At 42.8% G+C, this 24,808-nt stretch overlaps 1 protein-coding gene across 1 annotated transcript in view; it reads right to left on the reverse strand.

Annotated features, from left to right (window-relative positions):
- Positions 1 to 731: 731 nt before the first annotated feature.
- The window catches only part of TRABD2A (TraB domain containing 2A), an 81,706-nt gene continuing 57,629 nt past the window's right edge, over positions 732 to 24,808 (reverse strand). Inside the window, exons 5-7 of the mRNA XM_058044250.1 lie at positions 11,556 to 11,646; positions 4,394 to 4,645; positions 732 to 912 (exon numbers count right to left, since the gene is read on the reverse strand). Coding sequence (XP_057900233.1) covers positions 732 to 912; positions 4,394 to 4,645; positions 11,556 to 11,646 — 524 coding nt within the window. The remainder of the gene's footprint in view (positions 913 to 4,393; positions 4,646 to 11,555; positions 11,647 to 24,808) is intronic.

Raw genomic sequence — 24,808 nt, forward strand, 5'->3', positions numbered from 1 at the left:
GAATTAAGTCTTAATTGTGCAAATCACCTCTTGAGAACCTATTTTGGGAGACTCCAACATTATGATTTGGGAAGTTCCCACAGAATTGTTTTTTTCTTAAATGTACATTAGTTTGCACTTATGAGACTTGTCCAGCCACTAGGGGTTCAGGGGACCCATCTTAAATAGCACCAAACAGACAGCAGACACGTTCTGTTCAGAAGTGTTCACTGTTTTATTCTACTGTAGGTGTTGCCATGAACCTTTATATGTAATCTGGAGCCCTAACAATCAAGAATTAAAAGCATTACCAGTAGAGACATAAAATACCAACTCTCTTTCCCAGCTGTGCTCATATGATCAAAATATTCTGTTCTAATAAACTAGTCAGTGGTGTGTAAATCTTTTTACAAGGCACTGAAGGTGAAAAATATGTACTTTAGTTGGGCTCAAACAGCTAAACAACAGCTATGTTATAGCGGCGTTATAATCTCCCCAAAGTATTATGGGATAACATGAAATAATTCTTCTGCAAGAGAAGGATAAATAACACTTTCATTAAAATATCTTCTCCTCTATTGGGAAGGTCAAACCAGTTAACAGAGTTAATGATCTGGACTCAAGAAAAGGAGGCAGTTTAAGAACACCCCAAAGAATAGGTGTCCCTCTCATAGTCTTCTATTTCTTTTTTGCATAAACTTCTTTTTTTGATTTTTAAGGCAAGAGTCTTGCAGCTTGGATCCTCCTGTGTCTCAATGAAGCATTATCTTACACAAAGTCAAAGTCAGCAGTGGAAGGCAGAGGGAATGGGGAATCTGGTGAGCGCTGCTGGCGTCTGCGTGAGCGCGGCTGGGCCGCCCCCGGCCCCGGGGCTGGGGCTCGACCGTGATGTAGCCATTGATGATGCGGATCCGCGGAGGAGGATCAGTAGCACTGCAAGGCAAGAGAAGAACATCAGTCCTGACCCAGCCCACAGCTGCCCAACAGCCACAGAGCAGGAGGTGGTCAGCCTCTGTGACCCCCTGTCAGTTTTCTGGGTCCATCCGAATGGTCTCTTGTACAAGTTACACACTGACCAAAAGTCTGTGCTTCCTAAATGGCAGAGTGCTGTTTTGTCCCTTCCTCACACATGTGGACAGCTCCCACACCAGCCCACAAGGATGAGGTGCTACCCAGCCAAACTGTGAGGTAGACATGAGGGGGAACAGTGAAGAGACTGAGGAGGGTGATGACAGCACCAAAATACTGGCCCTGTCTCAAGTCTACCCAGCCTGCTCATCGGTCCCATACAGTCAGTCAGGTGGGTAAGATGACCATATTCCTAACCTCTGTCAGCTAAGCAGAAAATAGATAAGAACAAAATAAGCGTTGTTGCAGAGGAGTGTCACTGCTGGGGCACTTGTTGAGCACAGCTGGAGTGAGGCACCTGTTTTCTGAGTACATCTTCCTCAGCCATGCTCCATGCACCACACTTCACAGGGGCCCACCTTGTTCCTGTACTGTATGATCACTTCCGCAGAGAGAGATCATACAGTACAGGAATTACAAAAAGATTTACATGACATACTTCAAGCAGAGAAGGATGGCTTCCAGAAACACATCCTAGATCACCACATTTCAGAGTATCTCACAGTGCTAGAGAGTACTCTGACATCATGATGAACAAGAACTGAATTAGAGCATACATAAGCTGAACTCCCATAGTGGTAATACATGATGGAGGAGAGAAATTTGTATGCTCCAGGCTGCTAAGGCCAACTGAACCTGATCTGGGCGGAGATCACACACCACAGCAGGCCAGGAGTCAGAAGGGTCAGACACTACACAGGTTGTAGTTCTCTTTGGCAATGGACTGAAAGCAATGCTTGACACCACAGCTGTGCGACTCACATACCCCCCAGGACTGCAGGGTGCTGTGTAGAACCTGAAGACAAATCTGGACAAAACTAAAAGCAAGTCCACCTGGCAAATACAAACCCAAGTAATTTCTTCTGCAGCCAATCCCCAGGTGCTGTGCACCATTCTTATTTCAGTCCACTAAGCAAAAATGCTTTGGGAAATTAAAGGCAATTACTATCCTTTTTAAAAACACTCTACTCTTCCTTACTCAAAGATCTGAACAATGGCCAGAGAGAAGCCAGCTGGCAGCACATCAAGGAAATACAGCCAGCAGCTGATGCATACAGGGGCACGAACCAAGGCCATTCTGACAAGCGCACTACAACACTACTAAATCACTTGAGCTGCACCTTTCACATTTTCAGGCTCACAGGAGGAATCATAGAATTATGTAGGTTGGAAATAACCTTTAAGGTCATCAAGCCCATCTGTAAACCTGAAAGCTGTGAACGGCCCATTCGTAAGAAACCCAACAACTTTACTGGTGTCTGCACACCCTGAGCAATGTTTGGAGCGAGGGCTGAGACTCCCAGGCAGACAGGCCCTGGAGCCCAGAGGTGCTGGATTTCCCTGGGAAGGGATGCTCAGCCCAGCCTGGCAGCGGCACGGGCGCTGTGGCAGAGCCCAGCAGACAGCCAGGGCTTTACAGGAGCCCAGTGCACGGGTGGGGCTCCTGCCTGAGGGACAGCTGCCTCCCTCCCTCAGCACATGGGCACAGCAATCTCCCAGGCATCCTTCGTCTTTCCCAGCATTACCATGCAACATCTCCACCTCCAGATGTTTAAGCTCCTCTCTGCTGCTAAGGAGTCGCCCCTACAAGGCGTTTGTCATCTAGCACCAGGGTAAGCTTCTAGCACAGAGGACATCTTAAATAGTAGAGGAAGAAAGGAAACATAAAAAGAAGAAAAGAAAAGCAGCTTTTCCTGCTCCCATACTTATGCAAAAGTTTCCTAGACTGCCATCATTTGCTTTTGCCTCCCTACTGCCTGGCAGTACTTCAAATCTATGCAGCCCTAACATGCCTTCAATTTGGTCACAGTAGCACATGTAATTTTCCCTCTTCTTCTAAAGGCTTGATACTGCAAGGGCACAGGCGTCTTAGAGTCACTGCCCTCTGACTTCCTGAGCTTTGTGGGAGCAACTGCATGTGAAACACTGAACATGGCACGGTGGAGGCACAGTGGGAGATTAAGACAGACATTTGTTAGCATTTTGACTAAACAGACTATCAACATAAACTCCAAAAATCCATTCACAATCAGCTAGTATAAACTACATTAACAGAAAGTAAATAGTAGACTAAGAGACAAAATCAAGTGTGATCAGTATAGGATTTGTTATATTGGTGAATCTTGGACTGTGTGTAGGTCTGTCAGAGGACATGTTACATGAGCATTTGTCTCCCAAATAGCTAATATTAAGGCTGAAGGAAGGAGCAAAGAAGGGAATGTGGTCTAAAAGATCTGACAATGGCTGAATGCCTCAAAGAGAACAGCTGCTGCAGCCACTTGTGGCCAGCCTGAGCCATGTATCACTCATAGCAGTGGTACAATTAGGATACAGAGACATGAAAGGAAAAGCATGGAAAGGAGAACTCTGCTATACTGAATAATGTGGGGAGCAGGAAGAAGTATTCTTCAGAGGGGAAAAAACCCAAATAATGTACAGGCTTCATTTCAAGAACTGTCAGATTTTTTCCATTAACCCCACCTGTCTGGTTGTTTAGGGTATCACAAAAATTTAATGCCATCAAGCTGAGTATGGCAGAGATACAAACACATAAAGTACAAAAGAAAGCATATTTGGGCATGTGTGTTATGTAACAGGAGGGAAACGTTAAGGTATACATTCAGTCACAGGCCTTATTACAGGTAATGAGAGAAATTGGCCTTTTTTGTTTTTCTGTGGATTGCTGTAGTTCTGGTAAGTAAGCTTTTCTGGATGAAAAGTAAGGGATATGTGTGAACATCTGCCCCACAACACACTCATTTTTTATATAAATTCCACCATCCATTAGGCTGTCATGCTTTTTCAGACTGAAATAATACAGAAACTGAAAATACTGCATGAATATTGCCCAAGTACAAGGAGAACATATGTCAGGAATGATAGTTTCCTCATATGCAGCAGCTTTTGTTTAATGGTCCAAGGCTTTGATCTGTACCATCTACCACCGGACCCAGCCTTCCATGAAAGAGAGGACTGCCGTTTGCTCTCAATCCCTCAAGCCCAAATGGAGAATGATCTAGACAAGACTTCCACTTGTTTTATGCCTAGTTTTACACAAATCTAGCTATGCAAAGAAAAAAAAAAGAAAGCTTTTTTTTTTTTTTTTGCCACTAAACGCACAAGAAACCTCATGCAAATGCTTCAGAAAGAATCACAGCAGTGGAGAAGGTCAGATCCTGTCCACAGGACATATCTACCCCTGCAGAAGTTTGAGGGTCTGTATGAAACCATCCAAGGTAAAGTCCAGTTTGACAAGCCATCCTCCCCCTCCCCAGCCATTAGATACCTTTCTTCAAGGCGAACCCAGAGGTCGTTAAATTGTCGCAGTTTCTGCTTCTTCTCCTGCTTTTTCTTCTTCTTTTTGTACTTCCTGTCTGCTTTCATGAGCACATCAATTCTGTCAGGGAAGAGCAGGTGAGGCAGGAACTCTCCCTCCTCCTCTTCCTCCTCCTTCTGGGGGTGTAGTGGGAGCTCATGGGACATGACATAGGGACTGTGTGATGATGAAAAGGCTAACAAGGTTTTGGGAGATTTTTGGCTGGAAGAAAGAGAGAACACAGATAGCATTTAAAAGGACTTTGAGGCAAAATCCTGTATCAAGGCACATACATATAAAATAGATGTTTCTGCCTGGATGCTCATGTCTCTGCTGTGTATTCCTGCTCTCTCTTCCTTAAGCCAATATTGATTTTATCATCAAAATAGTACTCTATAGCAAAAAAAAAAACCTTTGGAAAAGAGGCAGTCTGTGTCAGAGGAAAGAATGCAGTCTGGATAAGGGCGGAGTAACTCTTGGTAATAAGCTTGCACATCTAGAGACAAATCCCTTTTAAGTCAGAGTCAAACCACACTCCTCTAATCTGGTTTGCTGCAGAACACAGACCAGATTATTTCTTTCAACATTCCTGCCCAGAACAAACTAACTTGGGGGACAAAGGGAAGGGCAAACAACACAACTAAAGCACACCAGCTGATGAAACCAGGTCTGGATCAGTACCTCTCACTGGTGGAGAAGGTAAGAAACAAGCTAGCTCACAGACCATGACCATGGCGACAGAAACACATCTTGAAAATTACCACCTTTGAAGGCAAAGGCTAAGCATACCATTAACAGTAACATGGCTGCATGCTGGACCCAGAGAAGGCTGAGGTTCTCAATGACCACTATGTGTCAGTGCTCAATGGCAAGTGTTCCAGCCAAGCTGCCCAAGTCAGGAAAGGCAAATGAAGGCCCTAAGCACAATGTAGGAGAGAATCAGGTTTGAGACCATCTAAAGAGCCTGAATGTGCACAAGTGAGCGGGGCCTGATAGATTCATCTGTGGGTTCTAAGGAAGCTGGCAGATAAGTTCCTAAGCTACTACTAAATAATTTCTGAAAACTTGTGGCACTCAGGTAAAATTCCCAACACCTAGGAAAAGGGAAAAATAACCCTCATTTTTGAAAAGGAGAAAGTAGAAGTCTCACCTCTTGTGTGAGGCAAGATCATGGAGCAGATTCTCCTGAAGACTAAAACAAACATGGAAAACAAAGAGGTGATTGGAAGCAGCCAACATGGCTTTACCAAGGGCAAACAATGCCTGTTAGGTTCGATTATCTTCTCTGATGGGGCAGCAGCACTGATGGACATGGCAGAGCAACTGCCATTGTCTGCCTGGACATAGGCAAAGTGTTTGACACTGTCTGACATGATATCCTTGTCTCCAAACTAGATAGACACAGATTTGATGGACGGATTGCTTGGTGGATAAAGAACTGGCCAGAAGGCCGCACACAAACAATTGTGGTCAACAGCTCCTTGTCCACATGGAAACCAGTGATGAGGGGTCTCCCTCCGGGGTCAGTCCTGACACCACTGCTGTTCAAGATCAGCAGCATGGACAGTGGGATCAAGGGCACCCTCAGCAAGTTTGGCATCAGCACCAAGATCTATGGAGCAGCTAACACACTTGGCAGGCAGCAATGCCATCCAGAGGGGCCTGGACAGGCTGGAGAGGTGTGTCTGTGCAAACCCCATGAAGTCCAACAAGGCAAAGTGCAGGGTCCTGTCCCTGGTTTGTGGCAATCCCAGACACAGCCACATGTTGAGTGGAGATTGACAGCAGCACTGAGGAGAACTTGGGGGTGATGATTGAAGAAAATTTTAACATGACCCAGCCATGAGCACTCACAGCCCAGGAAGGCAATGGGACCCTGGGCTGCATCCAGAGCAGCGTGGGCAGCAGGGGAGGGAGGGGATTCTGCCCCTCTGCTCTGCTCTGGGGAGAGCCCACTCAGAACCCTGCATCCAGCTCTGGGGTCCTCAGCATAAGAAGGACATGGAACTGCTGGATCAAGTCCAGAGGAGGCCACAACATTGATAAGAGGACTGGAGCACCTCCCTGTGAAGACAGACTGAAGAAGTTGGGCCTGTTCATCCTGGAGAAGAGAAGGCTGTATGGAGACCTCCTTGCAATTTCCCAGTATCTTGAAGGGTCCTACTGGGAAGCAGGAGAGGGACTCTGTCAGGAATTGTAGTAACAGGAGTAACAGACACTCCTGTCTGTTACTGAAGAAGGGATGCATTTAGGACAGGTATTGGGAAGAAATTCTTTACTGTGAGGGTGGTGAAATACAGGAAGAGGTTGCCCAGGGAGCTTGTGGTGTCCCAACCCTGGCATTTTCCAAAGCCAGATTGTGTAAGACTTTGCAAGCTGGTCTAGTGGGAAGTGTCCCTGCCCATGGCAGGGGGATTAGGGCTAGATGATCTTTGAAGTCCTTTCCAATCCCTTAACATTCTATGATTCTATGATTAAGGAATCCTTTGGGCCATCTAGTCTGCATCAACTGAAAGCAGATTAATTTTGGCATCACCAAGTTCACTCTCTTCTCATTTTCTTTTTGATGAAGGCAGATAGTACAAAGCAGTGGATTCACAGCCTTTACAAAAAATCACATCAGAGAACATGTCTGACACATAAGAGACCAGAGCTCAGCACACAGTTGTGATACTGGCTTCTAGGGTTGAATGCAAAAGGGTGTAATGCTGTTCTGCCACTCAGATAAAGCACACCAAGGAGCATGAAATGGTGGTCTTAGTGGGTTTTATGGACAAGTATGGAGGTCTACATGAAGGGGAGGAAACTGAGAAATTGCATCTCTCTCATAAACAGAGCTGAGCTTTGCACACATTTATGGGACGTAATGACGGAGTGGGAGTCAGACCTTAACGTCCCAGCTGCCCAGATCCTGCATTAGGCTGGTAGCATTATTGGGAATTTCAAAGGAGCTCCAGTGAGATATGTACTGAGACTTTGGGCATGTACAAACTGTTCTATACAAGACAAATCTTGGAAACCCCAAGTAGAGCTCCCAGAAAAAGCTCTCAGGGCTATGACTACTCAGCTTCCTGCAAAGATGATAAATTGAAAAAGCAACAATCAGCTTCACTATGATTACTGAAGCTGTTTCTTTATTTTTAGAGCAAAAAAGCAACATCTCATCTATACTCTAAGGCAGGCAGTCTGCAGTATCCTATTCATTCATGGCTTTGCTGGGCCACATTTCTCATTGTTTGGAACAAATTTCCCTCGTTACTTGTTTATGAGCATCTTGGACAAAACCACAAACTCAAACCACTCTGTGGGTACACAGAACCTAACAGGAATATCTGACTGATCTTCATGGCTACTTCATAAAGAGAAGAAATGCAATAGTCTTTTGTAACAAAAGTGCAGACTGGCTTGGGTTGAAATTCAGGAAAGTAACAGGAAACCACAGACCACCGAGCAGAAACCTGCCTTTAATCAATGAAACTTCCCTAGAACTGTGTTCCTTTTTCAGCTTCCAATGACATGAAAAGGAGGTGGTCTGGAAGGAGGCATATTTCAGCATGGGTACACTTTTAAAGCTAGCCCATCACTGTATGCACACTTATTTGACAGCAAATACAGGGTAGCTCCTGGAGAAGGGGAAATAAAGTTGTGGACTAGAACATTGAGAGAGTAGATGGAAAACAAAGATAATTTGTCCTATTTGCTGCAAGGAAAATCAGAGTGATCACATGTTTTTTGAGAGAGTCTGCCGCAGAATGGACCCTAGCTATCAATCTCATTCAAAATCATTGCAGTGTCACACATTGTCACTGCCTCTGGACTGTCATCACCCTTCAGCTCTCCTCCTTAGCTGCTTCACATCATCCATTCTTTAAACAGATTAAATCAGATTGCTAGAGAGAGCTAATGAGAGTTCATCCACCTTGCAGAGTGATGAACTCTCATTAGCTCTCTCCAGCAACCTGATTTAATCTGTTTCAAGATCTTCTGCCCACGAGTCCCTTTTCCACCATTTCTCTTCACTGTTTTGTTCCTTAACTAAGTCATAGAGTGGGTAGGACCCCACCCCTGTGGATTAGAGTGCCATGCTGCCTGCAGCCTTCCCTTCTGAGCCCATGGCCACACCATGCTGTAGCTCAGCACTGCTACAAGTAGAAGATGACCTGCATACTGCATGGCCAGACATTTATTCTGATAGATGCAACCTCAGACACGTCCATATTCCAAACCTCCTTTCCAACACTTCCTGCAGGCAATTCTTCTAGAGACCACTGGAAAAGGAACAGATTCAAAAGCCCATCCTTCTTCCCCCCAGGCCAATTTCCCATCACAGCAGCTAAGGGAGAGTCAGCAAGCACCTTAATTATGGCTGTGACTGTGCTGAATATTTTACAATATATTATTATATTCTAAAATCAGGAACAAGAGTTAAAGACCAAAGTGAGTCAGAAGGAGCTTGACTAAACTTGTGGTACTATTTAGAAACTGTTCTTTGCAATACTGCCTGCTTGGGGCACCTCTTTTGCCTTCCCTACCTGGGAGAGACCAGGGAGAAGGAACTTTTCTGTCTCCATCTAGGGACATCCACCCCATTTGCTCTGTAGATGGAAAGTACACCTCAGGCAGTCCTGCCTACTACAGGAAAATGAGCATGACTATCCTGCATCCTTATTGGTTCCTACACACAGATATCTACAACATATTTCACAAGGAACTTTTTGTTTAGCCAGAGCACAGCGAAACATCATGTTGCAGGGAAAGCAGATGACTGCAGCCTTCCCCCTCCTTGTATTTGAGGATATCTCAACTAATACACCTACTGAGTCTGACACCAGAGCAGTCATTTAAACTCTCTGTCTCAGTTCAACCACTTGCCTTTTTACCCTGTCTCAGTCATGAAGAGTGAAATAGTCCACAGGTACTGACTGGACTGCGTGCCGCACTACACAGGACAACAGGTGGATACAGCTTTACATTTACGTGAGCAGCACTGGGTTTACTGTCTAGGCTACTCTGCTATTTGCCCCTAGAACAAGCCCTGGATAGCAATTAAGTGAAATCTTCCTTCCAAGCCCTAGGACTCCGACAAACTCTTGCAACAGGTCCTTTCCCTCATCTTAAATGCTCTTTTCCTTTGAACCCACATTTTTCTTAAAATGCATTTAATATTTTTACATCTGTTTCCAAGTCATCCAGAAATGCTAACAGTGAAGTGCCATCTTGTTACTCAGGTTTAGTATCAAGTCTCCAGGGAAGATGATCTGTCCAATAGTCCTAATAAGAGGTTTAAGATGCAACTGATGCCAAACTGAGGGCTTTCAAAGGCACAAGAGGCTGAAAAATGAACTCCCACTATGTGGTTATGGAACTGGGTGCCCAGCTATTCCAAGTAACCTTGATACCAGCCCTCCTGATAAGTGAAAACCCCTCCTTTATTCAGTTGTCTGCCCTTACATCTTTACAGAGCAGTATCAGATCTTGTTTATCCTCAGGTACCTATTAAGCTATCTTTCTTTAAGCTTTAAGAAGCTGCTGTAGCTGTTTTTAGGAATACCTAAGCTAAAAATGACAAAAGCAACATGAAAATATCAGTGCAGGCTGTTTTGGGTTTTTCTTTGTTTGTTTGTTAGCTTTTAATCATCCTTACAAACACTGATTTTCTAGCACAACTCCAGTGTCACAGAATCATTAAGTCTTGTGCTTAAGGACAGGTGCTTCTCCTTGTCAGACCACATGCCCAATGGCAGAAACAGGGTTAGGGACTGGCATTCATATAATCATGAGCTAAGTCTTGAATCAGTTTTTTTCAGTGCATGTAGAGTTAATGATGTATGTCCATATTAAGAATCATTGCAGAAACATGACCTGCCAGAATTTCAATATCATGTTTTCAGACAACAGCAAAGGCGGTATAAAGAGGAAAATGAAGCAATCAGAGTATGAGAAAAACAGCTGTTACTAACTTGCACCACACCTGTAGAGTCCTTGGCACAGACCAAGACCCAACACTGTGCCCTCTGCACAAATCCTATCAAAAGGCAGTAGTCCTGCCTGAGAGCCCCACATCAGAAATGTGGGGAAGGAGGGACAGAGATGCAAACAGGGACACTATGGCCAGCACAGAGGACAAATAGAAAACAGTACTGTAATTGGGACCAATTTCCAATTTTCTCCTTTGTGGTTTTTAGCAGTGAAGAGCGAGTATGTCTGACAGCTACATGTTTGGTAAGAGTGTGGAGAAGGGCAAAGCAAAGATTGCAGACCCTAAGCTAGTGGCAAGAATTACAGGAAGAGGTGAGTCAAAGCACAAGTAATTCTCAGTAGAGAGTGGAGGAGGAGATTATCTGGCATTCTCTAGTTACTGAAACCATGGAGGTGGATAAAAGCATCCAGTGCGAGATAAAAAGAAGCAGGAAGGGTATATCCCAAAGGACAGCTGCAGGATGAACCAGAACAACAAGTACCTTAGCTTAAAAATGCTGAAGAAAAGAGGGGACATGAGAGCAATCAGTCATAGAGACAGCTTGCAAAGACTCTGGGCAATCAGATTCCAGACTGGGAGAGAGTAAACAGAAATAATAAAAAAATAGCAGTATAAAAGAAGGGCATTATTAAAAGGCAGGGGAGTCAAACATATAAAAGAGAGGAAAGAGAAACCTGGGAGTCTGTATGATACAAGACAGCATCCAGATCTGATGAACCAAGCATGCATACTCTGTGGCTGTTCATTTAAGATTTAAAAACTTACAAGGGTAGAAATTTTATTAACAAGAACAATAAAAAACAAACAAAAAAAATACAAACACCCCCCCCAAAAAAAACCCCACAAAAAAACCCCAAACCCACAAAAAACCCACCACAAAACTAACAACAACAAACCAACAAACCAAAGAGCACCAACCCCAACAACAAAACCCCAAAACCAAACAAAATAAACAAACAAAACAGCCTCACCAAAACAAAACCAAATAAAATCCCCTTTCCAAACTAGCTCATGGAAGAGAAAAGCAAACTGCTTGGAAGGAGAGAAAAAGCCTAGCCCCCTCTTAGTTATAATTCCAGCTACCATTCCTACTTCATAATTGTTTACAAACTCCCACCACTGGCTGCTCAGCTAGGTAAAAGCATGCATTACTTGTTGATGGCTTGTCCAGCTGGAGTGTGTTCTACTTCATACCCTTCTCTCCTCAAAACATCAATCACTGTGTTGTTGCCCATGAAATGACCTGTAGTTAAAAGAAAAATGACATCAGAACTCACCAACCACATGGAATGAGGGAGAAAACGACAAAGTCCTTCCTCATCACAGGAGGTGTGCCACACTCAAGGCAGGCAGGGCTTTATCACTCCCCATCAACATGCACCAGAAACAGAGGATCTCTAATTAGTGATTGCTGAACTTTCCCAAGGTCACTCCAATTACTACATTCTGCCTTTCCAAAATGCAGATGTGATTGCAATTACTCTGGTCCCACAGGTTGTTGCATAATGGGCTGCCCAGGGAGGTGGTGGAGTCTCCATCCCTGAAGTGTTTAAGGAAAGAGTGAATGCGTCACTTAGAGCCATGGTCTAGTTGGCATGGTGGTGGTTGGTCAAAGGTTGGATTTTATCATCTCAGACGTCTTTTTCAACCTAACTGACTCTGTGATTATCAGGCCATTGTGGATTACTTGAGGGAATAAGAGATGAGGTTTGGACACCCCTGTTCAAGAGCAGCAGTGAGTCTACTACTGGTGGTGATGCAAAGAAGGTCAGAATCCTGCCAACACTCTCCACTCTGAAAGCCAATGACTTAGACCATCAAATGGACCAACTTCTTCCTTATATGCCACTGGGGCCAGAAACTTGACCTCAGCCATGCTGATGAAAGGACTCAGTTTTAGAAGGACTTAGATAGTTCTGCCCTCATTCTGTGATTTACATCTCTACTCCATTTTCAGACAGCTGTCGTGGCTGGTAAGATTGTATTTTGGCATCATAATGAATAAATGACTACTCAAAGACTGCAGGAGCTTTCCTGACTGTATGCTCTGCTCACAGAATAGCTTCCACCATCACTCTAATCTGTCATCAGGCCAGGCTGCTGAGAAGCAGAAGAAAGAGAGAACAAAGATAGAACAAAGACAGAACAAAGGCCTTGCACATGCCCTCATAGATCCAGATTTCATAAAACATTTCTTCATTTAACAGCCTACATAAATTAAAATTGGCCTTTAGCAAATTACTAATTGGAGTGATTCCTTGCTTCTGTAGATGTACACAGTGCTAAAACTGGTAGGTAACTCTAGAACAACTGTTTTCTGATAATACTGTTCATAAATTCATGGCAATAGAACCAACAGAATTATTCTAGTAGCCAGGGAAAGCAAGAAGTTATAAAGAGAATTCTAATAGAGCTGAGACTATCAGGTTACTAAACATAAGGAATTAATGACTTTTCATTCCAAAAGGGGTTGAATGAACTGGAGTACTAAAATACCAGTTTGTCATGCCGCAACAGCAAACTGGTTTTAATGCACCAGCTGAAGGCATGAGTTGGATGGTACCATTTGAGCACAAGATGAGATTTCCCCCAGAGCCTAAAAGCATAAACCAATCTAGCTCAAATGAAACCTTTTAACTGAACACTGCAATGCACACCCATTGGGTACCATATTTTCTCACACAGTAAATGGATTTTGCCCCACCTCCTCAGATTAAATTTTGTCTTCAGAAGGAGCAAAGCTTATGTACTATTATGTTGACCTAACCTAGTACTGATGGTATCTGTTGCTTCAGGATGGCTCAGCTCCAGGTACAGCAAAGCAAGAATTCCACCATGTCAGCAAAAAAGACCAGGTGCAGCAGGGAACAGGAATGACTGCAATGAAATATTGTAATTGAGTAAAATTAGCTACTGTAAAACAAACATTAGGTATATAAGATGCCAGACCTAGCTTCTGTCTCTCACCTTCAACACAGAGGATAGATATGTGCAAAGGCAAGGGGAGAGGGATTCACTCCTCCTTCCCTACCTCTACATAGCAGATGAAGGGTTGCTTCCAAAGGGTGATGCATTCCTTTCAAATGACAGGCAGGTTGGTCAACTTGGACTTGTAGAGAAGTGCCCCTCAACTGATAAGGATAGGGGCAGTGTATATTCCAAGTTCAGATGAGGCATTCACCTCATGCAGGCAACAATGCATGAGCCAAATCTCATCTTCAGAAGTGAAAAGCAGGGCCAAGTCTCTGAACTCATATTTTCCTAATCCAAATCTTTCAGAAGAAAAGGGACAAGACATAAAGATAAGCAATCTATGGTGCAATGTATGGTCTTAAAATAATTTTCCTTGAGGCAGTTTAAGAGCTTACAGTTACATGGATTTCATGTGTGAGTGAGCTATGAATAGCTGCTCATGCCACACCATTAAACATTCTACTCCTCCATCAATCTTCAGTCATCCTTGCTCAGAGCAGTGATTTAGACTGGAATGTAGGAAATCACTGTAGCACATGGATGAATCCCATTTCAATAAGTCGACTTGCTTGAGTGATTTTCTGTAGCTGGGCTCTTTATTTTAAATTTAATTTAATGCAGTGATAATAATGTATTTTTTATCATAGTTATCTGTACATACTTCCACGGAGTGCCTTTACTCACTGTTGCCAAGGCAATGAATTGTGTCTGCATGTGAGAGAAAAATGATGAGCTAATATTGTGCAAAAGAGAACAGACCAGTTGAATAAATATGTGTGAAAGAGATGCACACAAATACAAACAGGCATGGGATATTAGATTTTTCACAAGACATGATCAATCAGGAGCCACTTAGGATAGGAACATAAAGGGTTGGGTGATGCAGTATTCACTATCCAAAAGGTGGGCCACTCACTTTTCATGAGACAGAGCTTGTTTGTGGCCCAGAGGATCTACAGGTTCAACTGAGTGAGATGCAAGATTTGAAAAGCAGCAGAAGGGTGAGGGTTTGAGGTACAGGACTCTATCAGGAGCCTCTCTAGGGTCAGAACTTTTGACTCATTACTGGGGACCATCACAAAAAGCACTCAGTGGCGTATGAGAGATCAGATTGTCAAAAACAGCAGTAAGAAACACAAGAAAGAGTCACTCCCCAAGGTTTAAGATGAAGCAGCTATTGCTGCAAGGGAGACTTAGATGTAAGTCATGTGACAGGGTGCAGGCCTCTTTCACCTGTTTTCTATTTTAGCCTAACACACTTGAATGCTCCCCAAAAGAAAGGCCCTGGGCTCTGTCCTATCAGAAAGCTTGCTCTTTTCTTTCTGTACGTAGCCCTGCATTATCCTCACACCACTAGGTGAAGAGATGCCTCCAAGAGGTCAATCTACTCCAGCAGGGGGTGGGGAGTCATGAATCTTTATTCTTCGGTGTTCAAGCTCAAAGAGAAACTAAGAAGCTGTTGTGTGGACCAGCTCAGCCATGCGCTCTACTGGAGAGTAAATAAGACCCAGGCCTTTAATCTGCACTTAAAGGAGGTGGCATGCAGGGACCCCAACAGGCAATATGCTCAAAGAACAATGCAGTTGGACCAATGTGCACTTGCAGACTTGACCAGGCATTGTGTGCTTCTGACCTTCCTCAACAGCCATACCCAATCCTGCAGAACACAGGCTCCTCCTGCCCTGAAACCTGTGTCTCCTGCTTGCAGCTTTTACTGTCAGCGCTTGCAGAGCTGCTTCTGTAACCGTGACAGTTTGGGTAAGTTTTATCTAGATGACTGGGTTTCAGCAGAGATTGTTGAACCCAAATTTGAGCCATTGTGAGTCTGTAATATTTCTGTGTCTAGCAAAAGGAGTTAGGAAATACTGCAAGACAAAGTTTCTGTTTCTGTTAATAAATTTTAATTTTTCAACAAAACTAAGCCTGTAAGACTAATGAAAACTATACTACTCTCTGAATTTCAATAAAATTGACTATTCCAAGCAGGCAAATAAAGTTCTTTGACCTCTTAGAGTTGTGTAAAAGGAAAACCCCACGTATACATAATTCTGTGTTTTTTTTAGTAGAAAGATGGCACTTCCCATCCGCCCCAAAAGCATGTCAAGACCTCACCATTTACAAACATCCCAAGACAATGAATCACTGGACATAGATGTAAAGACACCAAACTGTTTGTTAGGAAACCTGATCTTGACAGCTGACTTCCAAGACGTTGTGGGAACAACTAAAGCACAGAATTATAGCACTGCAATCACAAAACAGCACAAATTAGTCCAGCCACTGGGGACATCATAAAGCTGGACGTTTATTTTGACTACAAGCACTCGAATGGACTTTTGGGGCCAGAGACTCTATGCATCACTGAAACAAATACTTTCAACAAAGTTTCAGAGGTATGGATCTTCCAATTATTTAGAAACTTCCTGGAAATGCTTACGGTAATTATCATTTGCATTCATTCTTCATAACTTTGCCTTTAACATAAACACAGACTTCTTAAGTACACATTGGGATGCATAACTTGGGAGTAATATCAACCCAGCTAGTACAATTATGGAAGAAAAAAGCTATACAAAGTATTTTTTATGATCCAAAGCAAAGGAAGGAAATCAGGTGATGTGATCAATTAAATTACAAATCAGTTTCCTTCATACATATGCTTTCTGCACACACTTTTCAAGAGGAAGACGCTGTTTTCAAGCATGAGTATGATACACCCAGGTGTAGCAAGCTTGCACTTATCACTTCTCCCAGAATCAGGAGGAGGAAATTTTGCACAGTTGCATTAGATAATCCAAGCAACATATGGAAAACAGAGCTACCAGATAAGTGGCTGGAATTCCAAATCTGTCATTTAATGTACCAAATGCAAAACATGTAATACTAAATCCAGTAAATTCTTTCTTCTCACAGTATTTCCAAGTCCCGAAAAGCCCAGGTACCAGAACAGAAACCAAAGGACAAAGAGCTTGGTATTCTCACAAATACTGCAGGAGGGAGAAGGAAATGACAAAGATTGAAAGGGATGAGGTGGCACCAGTGATGCTGTAAGTCAACTTAAAGAATCCCTGAATTCACACACATTAGGTGTAGCAGTATAAGGATGTTGCATTAAAACACTTCTGCAGGCTTGCAGGTCAAATCTCATACAAACAGCCCTCCAATGGCTTCCAGTGTTTTTCAGACTGCACATCTCCAAACAAAATCCTTACTTTGATTACCTACAAGATGAAATATTAATGAAATACTACTCCATAAACTTCAAACCAAGGTTTTATCCTATTAAGGTCATGATAAGTGTTTGTCCACAAAACCATGATTTTGTGGAAATCTTTTATTTCATACAAAGTCTTAGTGGACCATACTTCACTACTCTTGAACGAAACAGGAAAATCTGGTGGGTACAATTGCGGAACAGTGGTGTCTCTGGGCTCAAGAAAGTCCATTCCCTAGACATGGAAGGGCTCAAATCAAGTGCCTCAAATTCACTCAGGAGGAAAAAATATAATCTTCCATTTCATCAAAAGTGATGTGGTTTGCTAATCAACTCACCTACGTAACTTCTCAAAGTAGTAGATGTTGTGCAAGTGGCATTGTACAACATGGCAAATACCATGGAAAAGAAGCATGTGGAGTTACAATTTGAATGAGCCAGAATGAAGGCATTTTTCTTGAGAAAGGTAAGAAGATATTAATCTACCTGTTTCTGTTGAAAATTAGGCCTCTTAAATGTAAGACATGAGTATTTTTTACCTCAGGGATTCCCATTTTTACCCTTAGGCAAGTCAAACACCCTAACAATCCCCAAAAAATAGTGAAAAAAAGCTTTTTCACCGATTATGAGACTGAATTTTTGGCTAAATTAACAGAGAAGAAAAGTTTACATGCCCATATTGCTTGTTTTTTAAAAAAATTATTCAAGAGAAACAGTTTATATGCAGGCAGCCTTAGCTAGTGGGTATCCATTTACTGAGAGTTTTCCTTAGGTTATGAGACAAGAAGACCCTTACAGAGGTGCTATGCTAGCAGCCAGCACTATGTTACCAGTGAGAGAAGGAATTACCAGTGTAATACCTGAGCTACACTAGTCACATGCACCTCTGCCACTGAACCTGCTCCCATTACACACCGCTCCTTCCTTTCCTGCAAAAAAGTTATCAAGGACTTGAAATTCCCCTAGCTCAAAACACACATTACATGATGAAAGTTTTCCCCCCTTAGTTGCCCAGTAAAGGCAGCAATGGGCAAATCCAGCACTGATAAGAAGACTGTCAGTATCTGAGCAGAAACAGCACAGTATTTTGGCCAGGCTGATTTTGACAGCTGTTCTAATATATTAGAACAGAGGTTACTGCCTCTAATGGAGAAATGCAAAGCTTTCTTCATTTCGGTGTCAGAGATGTCAGGCGTAGTGCCCTTCATGTGAACCCTGCGGCGCTGGATGTGGGTCCTGCCTCCACACAACATTATCTTTCCCCTTCAGGGGTTGTTGTTCTAATAAACCCTGTCATTAGCATTCTGAAGACTCAAAGAGCCTGCTAAGGAAAACAGTCTCAAAGCTGCTGGGTTGTATCTGGCATTCTCAGATTACAGAGGTACAGGCACACCTTCAGGCACTCAGCCTTTCCTCCCATCCAAGGAAGTTAAAATGCTGCTGCATTCCAGAGACAGAAGCATGCAGGCAATCAGCAAGCCCTTTGAGCCCCGGCAGAAGTGAGGTGGCCCCACAGGACTCATTTAATCTGTTTTTTAAATCTATTTTATCATTTCATTGTCTTCCTGCTCCTCCCACCAGCTTTTTTTTACCTCTTCCAGGTTCCACAAATATTCACCCTCTCACAGACTTTTCATGAACTTACTCATTAAACATTTCAAATCTTTAACATAAGGCATAGGTAAATCTACATTCCCTGTGGAGCCCATTTCTCCAATTCCAAATATACTGATGGCAGCTTCAAATTTTCCATGGTGGATTCTGAATTTCCACCAAATTTCAAAGTGATATCTCATTTCCCTGAGCAATGTGGTATTCCCATAGGAAGTTTTTGTTTGGTTTTGTTTTATGTGTATAAACACCCATAGAAGTTGGACAGACACATCCTGGACTTTTACATCATTGACTGCTTTTTACACTCACTGCTGACAGATCCTTTCTCCCATCTTTTTTTACCCAGAGGCAAAAAATCTTGGTCTTCCTGCATAATTTCACATCTAAAGATTCCAGATGGAACAGAAAATGTCAAGAAGTAAGACTGAACAGCTCTACACAGAAACAGCACCACCTAACACATCACTCAGATTCAGCACACTTGCCCCTGGAATTTTTGTTTTGTTTTGGTTTTTTTGTTGCTGTTGTGGGGGGTTTTTTTGTGGTTTTTTTTTGCGTTTTGTTTTGTTGGGGTTTTTTTGTTTGTTTTTGTTCTTTTTTCTTGTTGTTGTTATTGTTTTTGTTTCTTTGTTTGTTTTTTGTTTTTTCTTTTTATGACATAAGGATTGATGGAAAAGGGTTTAGACATTCCTATGTGGCACCTAAGGCTGACATAAAACTGACCTCTCCCATCACAAGGATTGCCTCAAAACCTGGAGAAGCTGAAGGAAGCCATTTGGTGGACTACAGCAGACTGGGATAACCGTTGGTGGTAACACATTCTGTCTGGGAAAAAAACCAGTCAGTCCCTGGAGATTTGACTCCATACAGTGACTAATGCCAAATAAACACATTTGTTATTTCCTTTAGTAATTAGAAGAAATGGTAGCTGAAGATATCAATATCCTTTTTTTATTTGTGTTAATGGTGGCTTACCAACATCCAATATACTTTAAAGCCTCAGAATGATGTTTTTTTCAGGAGCAAGGAAAAATAGCTCTAAGAGAAAAAGGAATTTTCCAGTGTTCTCAAGATTAAGAAGACCAGCTTCTGTGGTTGTTAAATCAGCCAGCTTCTCTCACTGAAGTCAGTAATTTCTTCCATAGGGATATAAGGAATCTTAGATCCCTCTGTACTTCTTATTCATGAACAGACACTTTGGAGTTTCTCAACCATTCAAAGAGGCAGGAGAGACTAGAGGGAATTTAAAATTGGCTCCTAGAAGCCTGGCTTCAGCAGAGGTCTTGTCTGTCAAAATAAAGTCAAGATCTCAAGCCATTAAGTATGCTTCCTCCTACAAAATAAAAACCCCAACACTTTTTTTTTTCTGTCTTATTCTTCAGCTCCTCCAAGAGAAACCATAAGTAAGCTAAATGAATAAAATGGAATAAAATTACCATGCTGAAGAAAAATCCATCTAGATTTGAATCTGGTTAGAAACATCAAGGGGAACATGGAATGCCTCTACTGGCACGTCAGCAGTAAACTGTAGACTAGATAAATATAATCTAAGCACCGAAGGGGCAGAAGACCTGATGACAAAGAATGTGGAAAAGGCCAAGTACTAAATGTCTCTGTTACTTTATTTAGTGGTCAAACGTACCTTCAGGAATTTCAGGTTCCCATGACTGGGGTGAAAGTCTAGAGCAAAGACGGTTCACTAGGGGTGGAGAAGGATCAGATTATGGAATATTCAAATGGACCAGCCCCTATAGGATACAAGTCCCTGTAGGATACATCCAGAGAAACTCTGTTAGCTGGCTCAATGTAATGTAATGGCCTCAATTGAGAGGCCACTCTCAATTACCTTCAAAAGGTCATGGCAAGTGGGGAAGGTCCCTGAGGACTCAAAGAAAGCAAGGGTAACTCTTGTCTTCAAGAAGCACAGGAAGAAGGATCTGGGGAATTAAAAACTGCTCAGCAACACCTCTGCGCCTGCAGGAGGTGGTGGGGCAGATCAGCCTGCAAATTATTTCCAAATGTGTCAGCAATAAGCACATGGTTGGGAGGGGTCAGTATGGATTTATGATGAGAGAAAACTCAGTTCATAAAGTTCAGCAAATCAAGTTCTGCACCTGGGCAGGAATAGCTTCAGGCACCATGACAGGCTGAGCACCAGCTGGCTGAAGACTAGTTTGGCAGAAAAGGATGTGGTGTCTTGGTGGTCATCAAGCAGGACTTAAGACAGCAAGGTGTCCTTGTGGCAAAGGCAGCCAATGGCCCCCTGGGCTGTGTGAGGGGAAGTGCTGCCAGCAGATTGAGGAGGGTGATCCTTTCCTGCTCCTCAGCCCTGGTAACACACAGCTGGGTCCATCCAGTGTCTAGATGGATGCTTCCCAGTACAAAAGCGATGAGGACATACTGGAGAGAGTGCTGCTAAGGGCCACAAAGATAATGAAACAATTAGAACATAATTGTGTGTAATTCTAGGAGAGACTGAGACTATTCTGTCTGGACAAGAGAAGGCTGGGGGTCCATAACTTATGCATAAATACCTCATAGGAGGTTGCAAAACAGAGCAGAACTTTTCCCAGTAGTAGTGTTCCATGAAAGGACAAGAGGCAATGGACAAAAAGTGATATACAGGAAGTCCGACTTACACATAAGAAAAAGCATCTTCAGTGCTTAAACACTAGAAGAGATTACTCAGAGAGATTCTGGAATGTTCATCCTTGCCCATACTCCAGTCCTAGGAAAACTGTATGCTCTATATGATCCTGCTCTGAGCACAGGGATGAATCAGACAATTTCCAGAGCTCTCTGCCAGTATCAACTATCCCTTGACTCTGGGAAGGTTTAGCCAGCATGCAGCACCCTTGTAAAACTTGGACAAGTGGTAAAACTCTCCACAGTACAGCAGGACAATGCAGTTCTCACTTTGTCAGTATTCCCTTCCTAGATAAACCAGAAACCTGCGGCATTACCTGGCTGGCATTACATGGAATCACATGTGCCATCACTCACATTCGCTTAGCATCCAGAGCCTGAACATGCCGCTCCAGAATGCAGTGAAATTAGAAATGCATTGGGAAGGAAGACTGCAGGTGAAAGATTATAGCTGGCTTGCTTGAAGAATTTGCTTCACAATTTCTACCACTGGCAAAAGGGAGTAGGCCTGGCTCGTAACCCTGGTGCTGCCATACATAAAGGCCTGTCCACAATTAAGACAAATTTTTACTGAACATAGTGGAATGCTGCTGGCATTGCCAGCTCTCTCTTCCCATGCTTTCTTCTAATTCCCTCAAAGAGACTTACTTTGGCTTGAAACTTTCCTTGTTTGCACTCGGGCCAGAAGCAAAGTGTTTTGGATCTTTTCAGCAAAATCTGCTGGTTTTCAGTTCTCCACTTTGGTGCAAATTACTTCCAAACAAAAATAGTTCCAGAAATGAGCTCTGACTGTGAAGTATTTTTGACCAAACATAGGGAGAGTCTGCCTCATTGTTTTTTAAAAAGGCATAAAATGTAATGAATCTAATGATCAAATTGATTATGGCCCAAATTACCACACATAATTCAATAATATAACATATATAGTCATGCAGCTATATCAAGACCTGAAAAGGGAGAAGACTTCTTTTGCACAATGTGTTACACCTCTCTAAATCCTATCAATCCAGTGAGCATATAAAATAAATCAGTATTTTCTGATTTTCCTCTGTTTAAAATAAAAATATCAAGAGTACTTTAAATAACAAGAAAAGGTATATGTAATACCACAGTCACCCACAAACCATGATCTTGCTTGCATATAATTGATGATAAAAGTTGTTTTTTCAATGGTGTTTTGTTAATTAAAAGACTGAACTTTCCTTACAAAAAGCCTAGCTGCTTTTTTCACAGGGTGAAAAAAAATCTGTAAAGAAAACAACTGAAAGTCTTCTCTACTGACTGGGAGACCCTTAAATATCCTACTACCATTTTAATACAACCTTGTCCTGCAGGTTATAAGCTACTGCTAGGAGATACTTTCTTCATTGGTGGTCAGAAGAGGGCAAGCCACCACGCCATCATGATTTATTTCCATTCCTATAGCCTTTTTTTCTGCTTCTCTTTTCCTACTACTCATTCTAACCTGCCTTGTATGAGGACTTTCCTGGAACCTTTTCACAGTAATTAACAGCAGTACAATTCCAAACAATGCTTAAAACTGATCACAAGATATTTGTTCATCTTCACTGCTTGCTGGCATAAAAATAACTCTTCCACATAATTATCTATCACATACAGCAATCTGCATAAGCAAACGGCTGAATTAGCTTGCTGGAAAACAATGAAAGACTGCATTCATAATTGCAATATGCACTCAGGAAACCTCAGAAATCTGTAAAAATTGATCTGTTTTCTGCAATATATCCTGTGATGCTAATTCTCGTTTAGATGCTTAATAAGAAACAAATGAAACAAATAAACAAATGAACAAAAACCCACCAAAAAACCTCATGCAGTCAAACAAGGGTGTAATCAAGAATTGTGCTGCTAAATGTGGGAGGCTGGCACTATCCTTTGAACAGAACTATTTGGAAGAGCAGATGAGAACAGTGTACAGACTGGTATCAAAGCCAGAGAGTAATTAGAGACAATTTCAAAATCAGTCCAAAGTCCCCAGAGAAGACAGGGAAGCTGTCTGGGTTCAAAAGTATGATGGAAAAGCATGAGAAGAGCACACCGGGTTCTTGGAGATCAAGCCATGTACACATAGCCAGAGATCAAGGGTGTTCATTTAGGCACAAGGCTCCTAAGAGTGCTGCAGTATAGAAATATTGGCAATCAGGACACAGAAAAGGGAACTGGGAAAAAACCAGGAAAAAGAAAAGCAAGATTCCAGCAAGCCTGGGAAAGGATTTTAGTACTGCATGAATGCTGAGAACAAGAAAGCTGAGAAATTAAGAAGGACAGGGATCTGTCCTGCTCCTGCAGTGCTTCTGGGCTCTGAGGCAGTGCTGTGCATACCTGTGACATTGAAGACAGTCTGGGCAGAGGGGCAGGAACAGAAAGAAATTGATGGAAGGGGAAACAAATGACACAAAACCATCTAAAGACGTGATTTGCAGCTGCTGCGATTTAGAGAGTCTGCAAGGAGGAGAAGAAGCTCTCTCCTATCAAAGGATCTTGCTCTTGGGACATGTCAGAGCAACACATATGTCTGCTTACGTGGGCTGCTCATCACTCAAGCTGTGATGCACTAACCAAAGCCCAAATATCATCAACTGGCCTCCTGGCAGAAGAGCAGGCACCTGCAACAGATGCAACTTGGACCTGGGGCTGGTGCATGCTTTTGTCAGAAACATCAGTGCAGCAGGTGCAAATGTGGTCAGAACTTCAGCAATGGAGTGCAGCAATGCCCTGGTCTTAGCCTACAGAATATACACAACCAGGGCCTGCTTCATTGCTCCTTGTCACAGCAAGTTGCACAGAGCAGTGATACTGCAGGAAGACTGCAAGTTACAATCTTCACACACATCTGAACAAACATGGTCAGCCACCCTTCCTGACATCTCAGCTCTCACACATTTGGCCCTTGTTAGGGAAAATTTGTAACCACAACTCCCTGTTGCCAACACAGAAATTCTCACAGACTCTGATTACAAATGCCTTTAATGTTTAAGTAAGTATTCTCCTTGCCTTGTCTAGATCTTTCATCCTCACCAAAGCAATATGCACTGAGACTAGAAAACCACACATGGATGCTGACACCAGTCTCAGTTTTCCCCCTTTCCCAAAGGCCATATGGCTCATGGTGGAGGGGATGTGATACTTCTCTGGGAATTAGCAGCTACCTTTTTTAACGCTGATCCTAACATCTTCCTTTCCATGGAGCTAGAGTAAAAGATGGGAGTCATGGCAAAACAATCGTGTAGTTCACACCCTCTACCCAGCCCTAGTCTGAAGCGTGAATGCCAGCCTTATTGAGTTGGATGTGCTGCTGGATGTGCCTGTAGAGTCCTGCTGACTGCTAAGAGGCATAAAATGGAGTAGGTTTACCCCAGCTGAGCCTACTGTGCTGCTCCAAAATAGTAGCAGACACAACTGCCTTGTGGAAGCACAGTGAAAGAGGTAAGGAGGCGCAGGAAGAAGAGAAAGGCAAAATTGTGCCTTGCTTATTCCCTTGCATTTATTGAGTCCCTTAGATTCACACAATTTGGCATATTCGTCTTTTGAACATGTCCTGAAAGGTTAATTCAAGCACTGGTGCAGCCTCAGGTATGCAGCCTTTCATCTCAGCTCCCTATTGCTCCCATCCTCTTGCATTGCCTGCCCAGACAATAAACACACGTGTATTTTGATGATCTCCTGGGCATGCACTGCAGTTGATTCAGTATCTTTGCCTCCTCATACAACAAGTATGTCTGTAATTAAGAGATATTGCAGTAAGCACATGCACTGTGAGCTCTTTGCACACTGAAGAAAAACAGTCTCCTACACTGAAAAGGTTTTCCGACTAGGGTACAACCATTGGGGAAAAGCTGAGTTCTGTGTCCGCCACAGCAAAAATACTGACCTCTCTGAGGCAAGCATTTGCAAAATGCTTCTGAATGACATGGGAAGGATGAGTTCAGGTTAACTG

Source organism: Melospiza georgiana, chromosome Z, assembly GCF_028018845.1.
Source record: "Melospiza georgiana isolate bMelGeo1 chromosome Z, bMelGeo1.pri, whole genome shotgun sequence".
NCBI classification, from domain to species: domain Eukaryota; kingdom Metazoa; phylum Chordata; class Aves; order Passeriformes; family Passerellidae; genus Melospiza; species Melospiza georgiana.